This window comes from Lutra lutra, chromosome 1 (assembly GCF_902655055.1).
Source record: "Lutra lutra chromosome 1, mLutLut1.2, whole genome shotgun sequence".
In the NCBI taxonomy this organism is placed as follows: domain Eukaryota; kingdom Metazoa; phylum Chordata; class Mammalia; order Carnivora; family Mustelidae; genus Lutra; species Lutra lutra.
In genome coordinates, this window is record NC_062278.1 from 155,741,631 (window position 1) to 155,757,042 (window position 15,412).

Here is a 15,412-nt window from a genome sequence, read left to right on the forward strand (position 1 = left end):
TACATCTATTCGCCAGTGAGGGTGCGGAGGAGGGAGGACGGAGAGACGGCTGTGGGGGCTGGAAGAAATATTCCTGGCACAACCATGTCTTAAACTGCTCTCAGAACACAGCCTTTGGGAAGCGCGCAGCTCAGGGGAGCAGGGAGACCTAGGGAGATGATGTCCAGGAGCAGAAAATAAGCCGCACATCTGGCGAGACTGAGGCTGTATGCCTACGCTGGGACATGCAAGATGTCAGAGCCGCTGAGGCTGCCAGGTGCCGGGGTTCAGAGGAGCCTTGCTCTGTTTGGAGACGCAGGGGGAATGAGATGGGCTAGTGCTAATTTCCTTTAGTAATGGGGCACATTTGTTGGGAACTTACTGAGTTCCAGACCCTGCGCTGAGAGGTTGTATATCCATTCCGGCGGATAATCCTCATGATTGCTCTTTAAAGGGAGGGGGAGCAGACAGCTCGTCGACCTCCAGGCTATTCTGAGGAGAAGCCATGCATCTGGTGAGGGCCCAGACCACAACAGGAAGAGCTCCAAAATCAACAGACCCTTAAGTCTGCACATGATGTGCTTCTCAGGCCACCGGAGACAAGGGTCCCTCTTAAAGACCAAGGGCCAGCTGCTTACCACCCATGATACTGTGACCCCTACCACCTGCTGGGAATGGTGTTCCCATTGTGTGTGGGCACAAGGCCACAGGCCGGCCCAGGGTAGAGGGACACGGGATTAAGGAAGACTCAGGACTTGCAAACAGGCAGCCAATCCTGGCTCTTAGACTGACAAGCTGTGGCACCTCAAACTTGAAAGGTCTTTTCACCTCCTGGAGCCTCAGTTTCCCCGTTGGAGAAGAGAGTAATGATAGCTAGTTCGGAGGGTCACCAGAGCTGAGCACATCAAATGCCGGCACACCATAGGAACTAAACATACACGTACAGATCTAAAACATCGAAGTCATTGAGCACAGTGGACATTCCAGTGGATGGCATGATTTCGAGGCCACTTTCCCTAGGTTACGCTGGGAGAGGGCAAAGGACCTTGAGCTTCTTCCTGAAACAGCCCTCAGCCAGTGACAAGCAGGTCTGAAAGCCAGCTGCCTTGCTTCAAGGAGGACAAACTCTGGGGTGGTCTGTGTATTCCAGAGTCCCCCACAGCATCAGGCTGAGGCTAGGGTCCCCTGAAATCTCATCCTTCCTCTTCCCCTTTGTCTTCCCTATCCCATGATCTCAGTCCTTTCCTGGGCTCACACACTCGTCTCACGTTTGCCTCTTGAGAGTCTAGCCTAGGACCCACGCAGCTTCCTGTGGCATGCCTGTCCTTTCTCCTTGGCCCTTAGAAAACTCCTCCAGGGCCTTTTCAGGGTCATGCCTCCTTCCAAGCAGCCTGTCCTCCCTTCAGCAAGGCGTTCTCAGCACGTAACCATTCTGTGCTGCACGCACAGCTGTGTGCACGCATGTATGCGTGCGTGCTGTGGAAGTCTGGAGGGTAAAAAGATTTCTTGTTCACACTTATTGGGGGTTCAACTCATGTCTAGTGAAAGAACTGGATGGATTGGACAGCACCCCTGTCCTAAAATACAACCTTTCACACAGAACTCTCTAGAGTCTAGGGATACAGAGGCCACCAAGGGAAATGGAAATAAAGGGCACCTGGGTGGCTCCATCAGTTAAACTTCTGCCTTTGGCTCAGGTTGTGATCCCAGGGTGCTGGGCTCGAGTCCTGCATTGGGCTCCCTGCTCAGTGGGGAGTCTGCTTCTCCTCTCCCTTTGCCCCTCCCCTCTGCTTGTGCTTGATCTTTCTCCCTTTCTCAAGTAAATAAATGAAATCTTATAAAGAAAGAAAAAAAAAAGGAAATGGAGATAAAAAACTGGGGGAACTAAGGTCCCCCAGCCCTGATTCAACCAGAGCATATTCAATTTAGTGGGTCTGTTGTTTACAAAAATAACAACAATGACGACAGTCATGATGAAAACCAGACATCACTGGATTGGGATAAACTGACTGAGACTCTCGAGGATTTGGGGGAGGGAAAGGCTGACTCTTCATGCGTTCATCCTGTCCTTGGCCTTCTCTTTCTGCAGTGAGAGCCTCCATGAGCTGAGCCCCCCATGTGGACACACCAGGCAAGGAGTTTTGCATCGAGGTATTGTTTAATCCCTCCCAACCCTTTTGGACAGGCTCTCCCTACATGTGACCTGCACAAATTGCTACTTCCTCACTGACAAAATCCACCTGCCCACTTCCATCTCCTCTGTCACCATCACCTCTTGCCAGGTAACTGTCACAAGCTTCTAACTAGCCCTCTTAGGTCCACCTTTCCGTCTTACGATCTGTCAGCACCACGGCGGCCCATGATTTTTAAAGGCCATACAGCTGACCCTTGAATCACACAGGTTTGAACTGTACGGGTCACTCTCATGCTGATTTTTTTTCTTGATAAATACAGCACAGTGCTGTAAATGTATTTTCTCTCCCTTATGAGTTTCTTAGTAACGTTTTCTTTTCTCTAGCCGACTTTATTGTGCGAATATAGCACATAATGCAGATAACATACCGAATGCATGGTAACAGACTGTTCACGTTATCAGTAAGGCTTCCAGTCAGTAGTGGGCTATTAGTCATTACGCTTTTGGAGAGACAAAGGTTATGTGTGGATTTCTAACTGCCAGATGGGTCGGTGCACCTGACCCCTGCCTGCATTGTTCAAGGGTCAGCCGCCTCCTGGATCATGCCATTCCCTGTGTCAAACAGGAGCTCTTGGTGGCTTCCCTTTGCTACCACCCCCTGGCATGACATGGTGTGGCCATGCCCACATCCCCCCCACGGATATCTGTGCTGTTCCCCAGGCTCTTGCCACAATGGTCTGAGTCGTGAACCTGGCGGGCTGTTCGGGTCTTCAGGCAAACTGGGGTGCTTCTCCCCATCCTTGGCCAGCAAATTCCTTCTCGAGTTCTAGGTCTCAATGTCCTTGGAGAAAGATTCTATGACCCCCTTTATAGAAAGCAGGTGAGTCCCATAGAACTAACCCCAGTTTGAAATGAAATCCTCTTTGCTTCCCTGTTTACCATCTGTAGTCCTCTCATTCAGCTCTGGGAGTGCGGGGACCGTGTTTACTTGGCTCCCTATTGAACCCAGCGCCTACTACAGCATCTGGCTCTTAGCAAGCCCGCAATAAGTATTCATCAAGTAAATACGCAAATGGTGACTATTAGGAAGTAAGACTCATGTTCTGGCAGACGGTGCTGGGATACTACTCAATTCCTTATGCTTACAAGTGAATTCTCGCTTGTGGGGGTTGGGGGTGAGGGGGAGGACCACCTTTGGATGATGGTATGCGATGGGCCTGGTGGTGATCTTCCAATGACTCTCTTCTTCATCCTACATCTCAATGTAATCTGAGGTTCAAGGCTTGTATCGGGAAGCAGCACAACGAAAGGACCATAAGTGGCATTTTTTGGAGTCACCTCTGTTCACCACGTTAGGTGATGCCTCTCTGATTGAGATGCCCTGGCTTATGTCTTAGCTGGGGGGCAATGGTAGGGTGCAAAACAAAGGCACAAGTCTCTAGCAAGTAGAAAGCAGTTTTACCGTCTTGTGGGTGGGAAAATGGAGGCTTGCAGAGCCAACCTGACACCCAGAGTCACACAGCTAGGATGTGAAGGAGATGGATTTGAATCTGGATTCTTCTCACTCCCAAGGGGGAGATGCCGTGCTCCATTTCCACAGAGGATGACTTCTCGAAGGGGCCAAGCCTGGGAACTGAACTGAAATGGCTTTGGAGAAAATTGCTGTGCTCATCAATGAGTGCTTAATAGGGCAGCTTTCCTTAGAAGTGGAAGCACAGCTGCAGTCCTGAGGCTTCATTCTGGGGTCTGATTAGACCGAGAGGGGAAAGCCGCCTCTGGGGTGAGGACAGCCAGGTCCAGTCTGAAGGAGCTGGCCAGGCTCCAAGGCCACCTGGGTGGTTTTAACAGAGATACTTTAAAACGAATCAGTGATTTCCTTTCTCTCCTGGATACTTTGCATTTGTCCAGGCCCTTTCACCCCTGTAGGCTCAATGCCTTCCCGTAGGACTGGCGGGCTGCAGTGGGGAGGGGGAAGGAATACCAGGCTGGGAGTCAAGGGTCTGGGGCACTGTTCTTGGCTCAGTCACTGTGAGGTCTTGGGCAAGTCATTTCTTCTTCCCGAGTGTCAGAGGCCCTTCGTTCATAAGAGGAATAAGCTTAGTAGTTCTAATCTGGGGTGGGGAGGTGGAGGCACGAGGGAATCTCTGGGCACTTGCCAAAATTCTGACCCATCTTCCCGTCTGCGGGAGGGATGCTGATGGCAGCGGGCTGCACGAGGGAGGTGAATGCTAGTGTGCACCTACGGTCCCCATGCACCGTGGCAGAAGGTGGAGGGCCCCAAACATTTGCTCTGTTCAATAGGCAAGGAAACGGTGCTGATTCAAGCACATTATTTCTTAAAAAAAAAAAAAAAAAGGCAAAAGAGTACAAACACTCCTTAACGATTTTTGGACAAAGATTTTCTCATTTTCTCACCGAGGCCACAGTGCTTGCCCAACGAAGTGGTCTAAATGATTGAGTGACTGAACGAGGACTCTGGCTCTGACAGGTGCTCTAAGAAAAGCCAGGGCTTAGCTGGTCCAATGCTGACCCTCAGGATTAGAGAAGCATTTGTCACTTTTTAGTAGTCCTGTTATGACCCCGCGTCCAGTGCTGGGGAATCCTACTCTGTGTCAGTCTCAGGGCAATGCTGAGGCCCAAGTGCCCATGATCTGCTCTCCCTGGGGTGTGGTCTCCCTGAGACAGGGACTGAACCTCAGCCAGCGAGAGGCTCCTGCCTGACTCAGCAAGAGGCCCAGAGATGCCAGGTAGGGACAGCTGTGTCCAGCGCACTACATCAGGCTCTTCCTACGGCCGGACTGAGCCTGGGGATCCTGGCTCCTTGGGTGTCTCGACTCCTGTCCTGTCCCCAGTCTGATTCTCCAGCTTTCCCGGCGATGCTGAGAGCCACCAGATAGCCTTTGAACCCATTCCAATTCTGCCGAAATGACAGTGCCAGTCCCTCCTGCTGGCTCCTAAGATCTCAGCCCCGTACCCAACCCACCTGGCAATGATGTATTCACCTGGGGATTTATGTATGTATCATATTTTCTGCTACTTGAAAATATCAAGAAAATAGGTTTGCTCTGTAATTCCTACAAGCTTCTCATCCAGCCTGAGAAGGGAGCTGGGGTTGGTGGCTCGCAGTGGCAAAGCCGATTGTCTAGATTTTTGGTTGGCCCTGGGGGAATTTTTAGCCCTGGTCGTTGGCAACTCTCCCTGAAAAGTTGGGTTGGGTTGAATAAGAATAGGAAATTCAGCATATTCTTAGCCCCTGGAAAGTGGTACGGAATGCCACCCCACCGGTCTCGCCTGGAACTCTCACGTGTGAATCTGCACACAACCAGGGGCGCTTGGTGGGGTTGGTCTTGGACAAATGCTAACACCTGACCCAGAAAAGTACTCCCAGACCTATTTATTAATATCAGGGCAGACGCTTTAAGAATCTATTACGTATTTCTAGTTTTTCACCCAAATGCTTTTGTCAAGCACTACTCAGACCATAGCATAAAAACAAAAGATCCCAAGGGTCCCAGGAAAATCAGGGGATGTTTCTGTTGATGAAATTGACCACCGTGGACACATTAGGTGGTTACAGATAGGATCGTTTCCTTTCCTTGCCCACAACCTGCTTCGTACACTTCCTGTTTGTTCCAAGGCCCTCAAAATGTGGTACCTATTCTACAATCTTGTGAAATTTTGCCTGGTTTAAATTTAGTGGCTATCCTCCATGGAAATTTCCCCTCAAATAGACAGCTGACAGAAAGCCAGGCATTCAGAAGACTCACGCAGGGAAGAACGTGTTTGTTCTAAAAAAGCAAACCTTCCTACTCAGAAAAGACTTTTTTCCCCCCTGCCAGGAAAGTTGAGAACAGATTGTAGGACTTCATCTTAGCTCATGGGTTGAAAAGGCAAAGTCCCGGAAAGGAGGGATAAGGGTACGTTGTAGGATTTTGATGGCTGGGTGCTAAAGAAAAATCAGTGGAAATGAGAGCTTCTTCCAAAGAATTCTTGATAATGGAAATATCACCACAGTGCTCAAAGTGGAACAGTAATTAATGGAAGTGGTATTTTGGGGGTGTACAGATGACTCAGAAGCTGACAATGGGATGTTAAGCAATGTCTTCCTGGATCCCACAGCTCCGTGTTCTCAGCCAAGGCAATGTGCCCGGTGATTTTTTTTTTCTTTTTTCATCTACACAAGGAATTCCACCTGTAGAAAACCTGCCAAATTATATCCACTAGCTCTTAACTGGGGACACTGTGGTCTACCCCAAAGTTCCAAACCTCCCTGTTGGGCATGGACTGCATTCTGGAAGTCTTTTTAACCAGAGCGATGACCGTGAGCGATGAATCACATTCTCCTTCACTTCCCAGGTGAGGGTCCGAATTAGCAGTGCAATGGCCAAAAGGCAGGGAGGGAAAGGCCAACGCCAGCTCCGAATATCTGACCTCCAGCAAAACTCACCCTCGAGGGTGAGAGATGCCAGTGCCTTTCCTTGGCATCCCATTCCGTTTCTGTTATTAAAATGAGTGGCTGGCCAGTTCCTCAGTGGGAACAGAGGAGTCAAGCTCTGCGTCTGACAGTCCTTCCCTGCACTGAGACAGGTCCCGGTGTGGCTCTCACACCCCTCCCCACCTCACAGATCCACATTCATGCTGGACCAGCCAATGCTCATCTCTTGCTCACCACACACAGCAGAGGGACTGAGGTTTCGTGGTGGTCCCCAGAGACTTATTTTTTTAGGGCCTCATAAGAGCGGGCTTCAGTCTGCTCCCCATCCTAACCTTTAGACGCGTGGTATTTCCATTATCGACAGGAAATAAGTTAACCACTTTCTCTTTGTAGGTACATAATCTCTATGAATTTATCACATTGGTAAATTTGTCATAGCAACATGGACTCTTCCAAGAGTCCCCCGAGAGAAGGTGAATTCCAGGGAAGGGGTACCAAAAGGTAGCGTCACTGGCACTAGCTCAGTGGCAAAAACAGTTCACAGGCTGCTGTGTCCTCTTTCTCTCTGCTAGCATCTCAGTGTGGGTGTCAGGGATGTGCCTCCCATCCCCACCCCTGTAAATCAGTAAAGGGCAGTAAAATCCCAAGGCCACACTTCTCCTCCAGCCTCTCCCACACCCCCACGTCCAAGCCTCCTGGCTGCTACGCCTTCCTGTGTCTCTGAGGCCTGCCTCCCAATGGCACTTTACAAAGGACAAGGGCGTAGAGAATGAAAGAAAAGTTCTAGGGCTTGGAAACCTGGATGTGACCTCTTTCAAGTTATTCAAACAACTTGTTTTTAAAACACCCAGTGTTTATCCATGGAGTAATGTGATTGGGGAGGCAGAAGAGATTTCAGGGAAAGGTCTGAGAAAGATAAAAAATAGTCTTGGCTTTCAGAGTGGAACTCCAAGCCCTGTCAAGGGTGCTTCCAGACTATTTTTCCTTTGGCCGGTCATAGCAGGGAGCTTTCACATAATGGTGGCACCGTGAAGAACAAGGCTATCACAAGAGCAGACCACAGAAGCTCTCCATGCGGGCCTGGAGGCCAAGGCAGGCCTGGTCTTGGGTCTACCACAAAGCTGACATCTTGGCCCAGAGACCATCTTTACCCTCGAATTCCAGCACGACACCACCCAGATTCCAGGCGTGGCTGACTCACCATCATCTCTTCTGGGTTCCCATTGGGTATCTCCACCACCCTCAGGGCAGGGTCCACCTTGACCTTGGCGCGGGTCATAAACTGGATGACAGATGAGCTGTCCTGTGGAAGAAGCAACAGAACTCAGTGACAGATTTTCCTTTACCTTCTTTTTTTTTTTAAGTGACAATGTCTGGCCCTTAAGGGAGTGGGTATAACTAAATTCCAAGATTCCACGTGGGCCAGACAAAAATGTTATCACTGAACTAGATGCCTCCCCTATCCCTGGGACCTATGTGAAGCAGAGATTTCCAGAGCTTTCTCAAATTCCCTCACGCCATGGTGGGTGCTGAGAAACTGAAGTTTTGCCGATCATCAATACATGCGAGCTGGTGTGCTGCGGTTTCCAAGAGGTAAGAGCCAGGTATTTGGATATTGATACTGACATATTCACAAAGAGCAGAAAATAAATAAAGCTGTTTAATTGTCTATGACAAATCCAGGCCTGGCATTCCGTAGAAGGCATCTGATTTCTATTTCTCAAGCATCTTCCTGCTCTGACCACAACCCTCAAACCCTTCACATGAGTTACTTTTAACTCTTTCTCTGCCCTTATGTGAGACTGCCTGGGGGTCAACGCCATTAAACGCGGAGAGAGGGTACAGGATGGAGGGATGAGAAAGGGAACATTCGGCTTATATATCAGGCGATGGCCCGAAGAGCAACGACACTGGGGTGGGCGTGGGGTCTTCTAACACTCAGAATAGCCCACCAACCAAAGGCAGTCACCAGCCTTGGTGGGGGCTCAGATCCAGATAATGAGAAAATGGCTCCCAGGCAGCAAGGGAGGAGGAAGTTGGAAAAGGACAGGGCAGAACTGTGGTTCTGGGAAGGGTCAGGACCTTGAGCCCCCGGTGGAGACGGTCGGTGCTACATGACCTTGGGTGGAAACTTCTGGCGTGAAAACAGACTGTAGGCAGCCCACCCATGGGGGCGGCTGGGGCTCTGCCAGCAAGGTGTCACGGGGCACACCCACCCACATCTCCTCAGCCTGTCTGCCACCCAGGGAGGTACCCATCAGATGCAGCTCTGCCCCACTTCTGGTAAAACCTACCCTCTAAAAATGAAAGTGGAGGACCCTCTTCTAGAAAACACTTTGAGGGAGCCCTCTGCTCCTCTCTGCCGAAGAAACCACAAAGGCCTTTCTGGGAGGACACCCGGGGCCGCCACTCTGTCCTTTACCTGGGAGCTACGCACTGATTATTGCTCTTTTTTTAAAAACAGCAATAACACCGATTTTGAATCCTTCTGGGAAGCTTGTCGCTCAAACGGACTGCGCCACTGAGCTCTCATTAAGCAGTAAATAATTTTGTAGGCAGATAAGCTTTTGGCCAATTTAACAGTTTCACAGATTTGTGGGTTTGTGTGTTGGGATATACCGTGTTGGCAACCTTGGATCATCGTCTCATCTTGGATGGTCTTACAACAGTAATGACGACGATGATGGCAATTGTCAGAGCTAAAGGCCGAGAACACTTTCAGAGAAATCGGAATCCTCTGCTAATTTACAAAGTCAGACCCCACTTTTCAAATGAAAACCTGTTAAGATCCAAACAATAAGACCTCAAATTCCTTGGTCTGGGGCCGGACCTTGAGGTCAAAGGAAAATAAACAGGACGGTAGGCCCAGGCAAACCACAAGCCTGGAGCAGCTCCATTCCCTCAGGAAGGCCAGAGGGCTCTGGGCTGCTAGTGCTCACTTCCCAAGGGAGGCCGTGGCTGGCTTCAGGGGACAGACTTTCTGCATTTCAAGCTCTGGGAGGAGCTGGGGTCCCATCTGGTTCCAGGTCAGCCTCCTTTTCAGCTTTCTTTTGCACTTGGAATTTCTGGTTTCTGAGGAAAGGGCGTTTTCAGGGAGAAGGAGCCTGTCACAGTTACAGAGGACACCCTGCAGCTGTCTCTTGGGGTACAGACTGGGATGGATGGCCTTTGGGAACAGCAGTCAGGGGGGCATGCCCCTCAGCAAAGGATCCCCATGGATCGGTGGTGGGATAAAGACACAGAGAGGCCGCAGAGCCGGATACGAGAAAAGCCTTAGGCCTTGCGATTAAATTAAGGACAGATGACTGGAGTGCAAGCAGCTGACATCTGGGTTAAGGGTGAAAGAGGAATGAGAGTGGCTTCCTGCCCTCAGTGCCATCATCAGGACTCTGGCAATAGTGATGACTGTGGCATGGGGGAAAAAACTGTCACCAGAGCCACCAGCCAAGGGCAGGTAAGTACATGGGGTCCTGAGGACCCCTGCCGGGAAGGTACTTCCTGTGATGTGGGGCTTCAAAACCCCCTTCTTGGAATCTCAGGATAGCTACTGGGGTTCTGGCTCCTGCTGGGTCCTCTCCCAACACTGTCCTTTTTAAAAGGAGAAGCACAACAGGGAATCACTGCTATGAGAGCCCAACGCCTCCCAAACTGATTTTCCTGCAAAGGAAACCAAAGAGAAGGGAACCGGGCAGGGCTCTGCCTGGGAGGGGGCGGGCTGGGCCAGCTACAGGTGGTCAGTGGGCAGAGCAGCTGGCATCCCTCCTGCCTCGATTTCTCAGGTCAGCACGCTACTGCCACGCCTACCTTAAAAACTAACATTGGAATGACTTTTCTAAAGATATTCATTCAGGTTTACACTGAACACATTAAGTTCTTCCAGAGGAAAATGAATAGAATCTCTGTGGCTAACGGGCATATTTTATTTTATCTTCACAAGTGATTTTTTTTTAAATATTTTATTTATTTATTTGACAGAGAGAGATCACAAGTAGACAGAGAGGCAGGCAGAGAGAGAGAGAGAGAGAGAGAGAGAGGGAAGCAGGCTCCCTGCTGAGCAGAGAGCCCGATGCGGGACTCGATCCCAGGACCCTGAGATCATGACCTGAGCCAAAGGCAGCGGCTTAACCCACTGAGCCACCCAGGCGCTCCACAAGTGATTATTTTTAAAGCGTCTCATTGGATGTGGCCTTTCATACTCAGCAGCTCTTCTGTTAAAATAAATCAGTGAATTTGTCTGACATTTTTTTATTCACTGACTGAGGTATTTTTAAATGAGCCACTTTTGATATGATAAACTCATACTGGCAAAGTCACCTGAAATTCAAAAGTTGGGCTTCTCTGAAATAAGGTGTCATCCAAACGAAGGACTGGCAAACTACCACCCAAGGGTCAAATCTGGCCCTTTGCCTGTTTTCGTAAATAAAGGTTTATTGGAACACAGCCAATGTGGAACACACCCATTGAGGATCGCCTGTGGTGGCTTTCACCATACAGTGGCAGAGCTGGGCTGTGGCAAGAGACTGTATGGCCTGTAAAGCCTGAAATATTTACTACTGGCCTTTTACAGAAAAGGTCTGTCAACCACTGATTTAGAACGAGAGCAGTGGTACTGGCATCACTTGGGATCTTGTCAGAAATACAGAATGTCAAACTTGAATTTGCATTTTAACAAGGTCTCCAGATAATTCTGATGCAAACTAAAGTCTGAGAAACTTAAATGTACACACAAAACACTTGGGGAATTTATTAAAGTGAAGATGCTGATTTAGTAAGTCTGGGTCATAGAGCCTAAGATTCTGCCTTTCTTTTCTTTCTTTCTTTCTTCTTCTTTTTTTTTCTTAAAAATTCTTCATTTCTAATAAGTTCCCAAGTGACACTGATACTGCTGGTCCTCAGAGCACCCTTGATATAGCAAGGATCTCTAGCAGCAAACTACCAATGGAACTTGCCAGAAAAGTTTTAACAGGCAGAGTTCTGAGAAAACCCACTCCGATGCTTTTAAATGAACCCAAAGAGTGCAGTGCCCCAGGTATTACCTTTTTCAATATTTCTGTGTTCAGCAGCATGTAAATGTCTATAGTACGACTTTCTTCTTTAGCAAGCGCACTAAGGTTACAGTGCATTGTTAGGCAAGAAATTCCTTGTTTTTCACAGTCCTGAGAAGAAAAATCAGAGAACTGTCTGTCAAATGGTATTAAAAACAAAGACAAATGTACAGCGCTTTATGAAGTAGAGGGCTCCATGAGGTTCTATTCTGGTCACTAGGAGGATCCCAGGCAGAGGAATTCCATAGGAAGGTGCAATCATTCCTTCTTGCCACCAGAGGGCAATAGAGGGGTTTCCTGCCCACAAAGCACCAGAACCTAACTTTTGTCAAGCAAATGGGAAAAAGTCACCCACTGGTTTACCCTACCCCAAAATTGGATTTCCAAGGAGAAAGAATTGCTTTAAAAAAACAAACATTTTAAAAATAAACATTTTAAAAATAAACATTTACATATTCCAAAAGCATTTTTCTTATGAGTTCTGAACTAAGATGTATTTCCTACATTATGTAATTTTTGCCTGTGCAGTGGCAAATATACGTTCATGCTCCTTTTTCAGGTAGAGCAAATGAGAGGGCTGAGAAGTCATAGGATTCATGAAACACATGAGTAAAGAAAAGCGCAGGTTTGACCAAGAAAATATGTGAGTCACCAATAGAAACCACAATTCCAAATTAAAGTCACACAAGAGGAATTCTTCTCTTCTGTAAGGTAGGATCCAAAACGTATAAACATATGTTTATGACGTTTCAAGTGTGGGGTAAGACTGTCAGTCAGATACAGAGTTGTGTCTGTCAAACCACTAAATATCAGTGTACCTAACAATTCTAAGGGCTTTTAAAAATAGTTGTATCATCAGCACTAGGTAAGTAAAAACAAAAAAACAAAACTAAGAAAAACCCTAAAAACCAAAAAACCACCCCCATATTCTTTTTTTTTTTTTTTTTAAGATTTTATTTATTTGTTTGACAGAGATATATAGAGAGCACAAGTAGCCAGAACAGCAGGCAGAGGGAGAGGGAGAAGCAGACTCTCGGTCTGTCCCGGAGCCTGATATGGAGCTTGATGCCAGGACCCTGGGATCATGACCTGAGCCTAAGGCAGCTGTTTAACTGACTGAGACACCTAGGCACCCCACACCCCCACATCCCAAGGGGCAAATAGTCCTACTTTCTTTTTCAGGAAAAAAAAAAAAAAGAGAGAAAAACAATGTGAGGGAAATGCGCCCAGCCTGAAATAAGGAGCTGAAGATATATGGGGGAATAGGAGGCTTTGGGGAAGTGTACAATTCCATCTTCAAAACCCTCACTTGAAAACAATGGAGGTGTAACTTACATACACTAGACAGAATAAATCTTAAGGGTCCATCTTGATATATTTTACATGTTTATATCCAGATCAAGATGTAGAACGTTTCCGGTACTTAAGCAGTTCCCCTCATACCCCTGCCTGTTGATAGCCCTTCAAGATTAACCACTATTCTGACCTCCAACACCATTGCTAATCTTGCTGTCTCTGAACTTCGTGTGTGTGCTTTGGCTCCAGCTTTTTTCAAGCATTATTATGTCCGTGAGATCCATTCTTGCTGCCATGTGTGGTAGTACTGTTCGTTATTCTGTAATATTCCCGGGTGTAGTTACACCACAACGGTCTACCAGTTCTTCTGTTGATGGCGACCAGACTGTTCCCAGATTTTAGCTATAGGAAGATTACTGTAAACATTCTCAACCACGTGTTTTGGGGGACATAAATACCCATTTCTCTTGGGGATACACCTGGGAATGGAACTGCTGGGTCTCAGGGTACAGAGATATTTAATTTCAGAATATCCTGCCCAAGAGTTTTCCACAGCGCTTGTAGGAGAACCATCACTCTTGATTAGACTCATACGAGCTGGGGAAATGTTTTACTTTGTGCTTGGTGGGTTGCAAAGGTTTTCCCTTTGCCAGGCAGTGGAATTTGAAATGTAAATTTAACACTTTGATTGAAACCTCAGGCTGAAAAATGGGAGTTGACCACAGTTCTCGTGACTTTATACGCCAATTGATTGAAACCAGATTTGGGAAATAATAAATGCCAAAGAGAAAACTGGCCTCTCATCTCAGACTTGCCTTCCTAGTGAGGACCACCCATGTTAACCCAACTAGTAAGCAAATTCTTACCAAGACTTTTCTTCCAGACTTGGTGAAAAAGGCAAATATTGTATGGAAGATATTTTCTTGCTCTTGAGGGATGATGCAGGGGGTTGGGTTTTTCTGGAAAGAGCAGTTTCCCTTCTCTTGGCTCACCTGAAAGTGAAAAGAAATCTGTCAGAGTGTTCTGCCCCAAGAATGAATCACGAGGCTGGAATCCCTTATTCTAGGGGGGATAACAAAGTTGGCTCCTCCCCCTTATCTATTCTCCAGTGGAGAGTGTGAAGCTGAAGGACAGAGTGGTAGCATCAACTAGGCCAAACAATCCAAAGTCCTTAAATAATTGAGACGAGATGGTACACAGCATGCAGTTGAGATGTGACTAGGAGACAGTAAGACTCCAGGAACAAAACAAACCCCATACTTCACAGTTTCCAAAGCACATTTATAAGCCTCCTTGTAGCTACTCTCTGAGAAAGCTGAGTGAGAAAGCTGAGACTCAGGTTGTCACTGGCCAATAATCACAGAGCCCAGAACCCAGGTCTTCTGAGACCAAGCCCTCATGCACAGTCCACTGCCAGAGGTTTTCAAACTGTGTTCGATGGAACTCCCAGGGTGCTGTAAAACCCCATAGTTGGCTCCCTAAAGAGGAGAAGAGGCATCTAGCAGGACTTCTCTGGGCCCCATTCTCTGCTCCAACGAGAGCCGCAACCACATTTACTGTCACTTAAAATGAGGGTTAGGCTACCAAAAAAAAAAAAAAAAAAAAAAAAAAAGTTGGGCCGCCACCTGATCGAGCCATGCAGGAGCTTATATGCCCGTGAGCTCTTGGTGAGTTATCTGATTTTGCTTCAGATGACAACAGTGCTGAACGACAACACGGAAAACGAAACACCCCAAAACAACAGCATATGGTCTCCCATGTTGGTTTCTTTGAGAACAACACTATTTTGATGCCTACACTGAGGAAATGTTGAAAAAAACCAAGACTTCTTTATATACCTCATCAGACCACACCAGTTTTAGCTGAGGACTAGACAGAACTTCAGGTCAAGTGGTAAAATCCATAGTTAGTAATTCATAATTTAGGATTGTGTTTATAACCCCATTTCTAACCAGAATCATCTGTTTAAATCAAACACTCTTATTTTTAATGCCCTTGAGGAAAATACAGTGTGTTTGAATTTATTCAAGAGTGTTTCAGCTTCCCATTCATGGTAGGGAGCAAAACTTAAAAATTTTAACTTAAAGAAACTTCCAACTTAAGCCAACAGTGCTAATCTTTTCATAATGAACTCTAAAATAAGACCTCCAGGTCTGCTGCATTAATCCAGACTTTATCTTTGGTCTAAACACATATGCCAGGATTTACTGTATATACCTAAAAAAAAAACCAAATTAAGATGAAGGTCTACTTCCTCATATTATTAGGAAAGAGAGCGTTGCCTTTACCAATCTCTCCTAGTTTAGGAATTATTATTCTTTAAGACTGTCTTATAATTGGGACTGTCTCAATTACTTTATTTTTTTTTAAAGATTGTGTTTATCTATTTGAGAGAAAGTGAGCACGCAAACACAAGCGAGAGGGGTGCCAGAGACAGAGGGAGAAGCAGGCTCCCCACTGAGCAGGGAGCCCGATGCGGAACTCCATCCCAGGACCCTGGGATCATGACCTGAGCCGAAGGCA

General features: G+C 47.3%; 1 protein-coding gene across 1 annotated transcript in view; it reads right to left on the bottom strand.

Moving 5' to 3' along the window:
* The window catches only part of ITGA9 (integrin subunit alpha 9), a 327,427-nt gene that overhangs the window by 23,581 nt on the left and 288,434 nt on the right, over nt 1-15,412 (bottom strand). The window contains exons 24-26 of the mRNA XM_047740712.1: nt 13,756-13,881; nt 11,585-11,704; nt 7,750-7,851 (exon numbers count right to left, since the gene is read on the bottom strand). Coding sequence (XP_047596668.1) covers nt 7,750-7,851; nt 11,585-11,704; nt 13,756-13,881 — 348 coding nt within the window. The remainder of the gene's footprint in view (nt 1-7,749; nt 7,852-11,584; nt 11,705-13,755; nt 13,882-15,412) is intronic.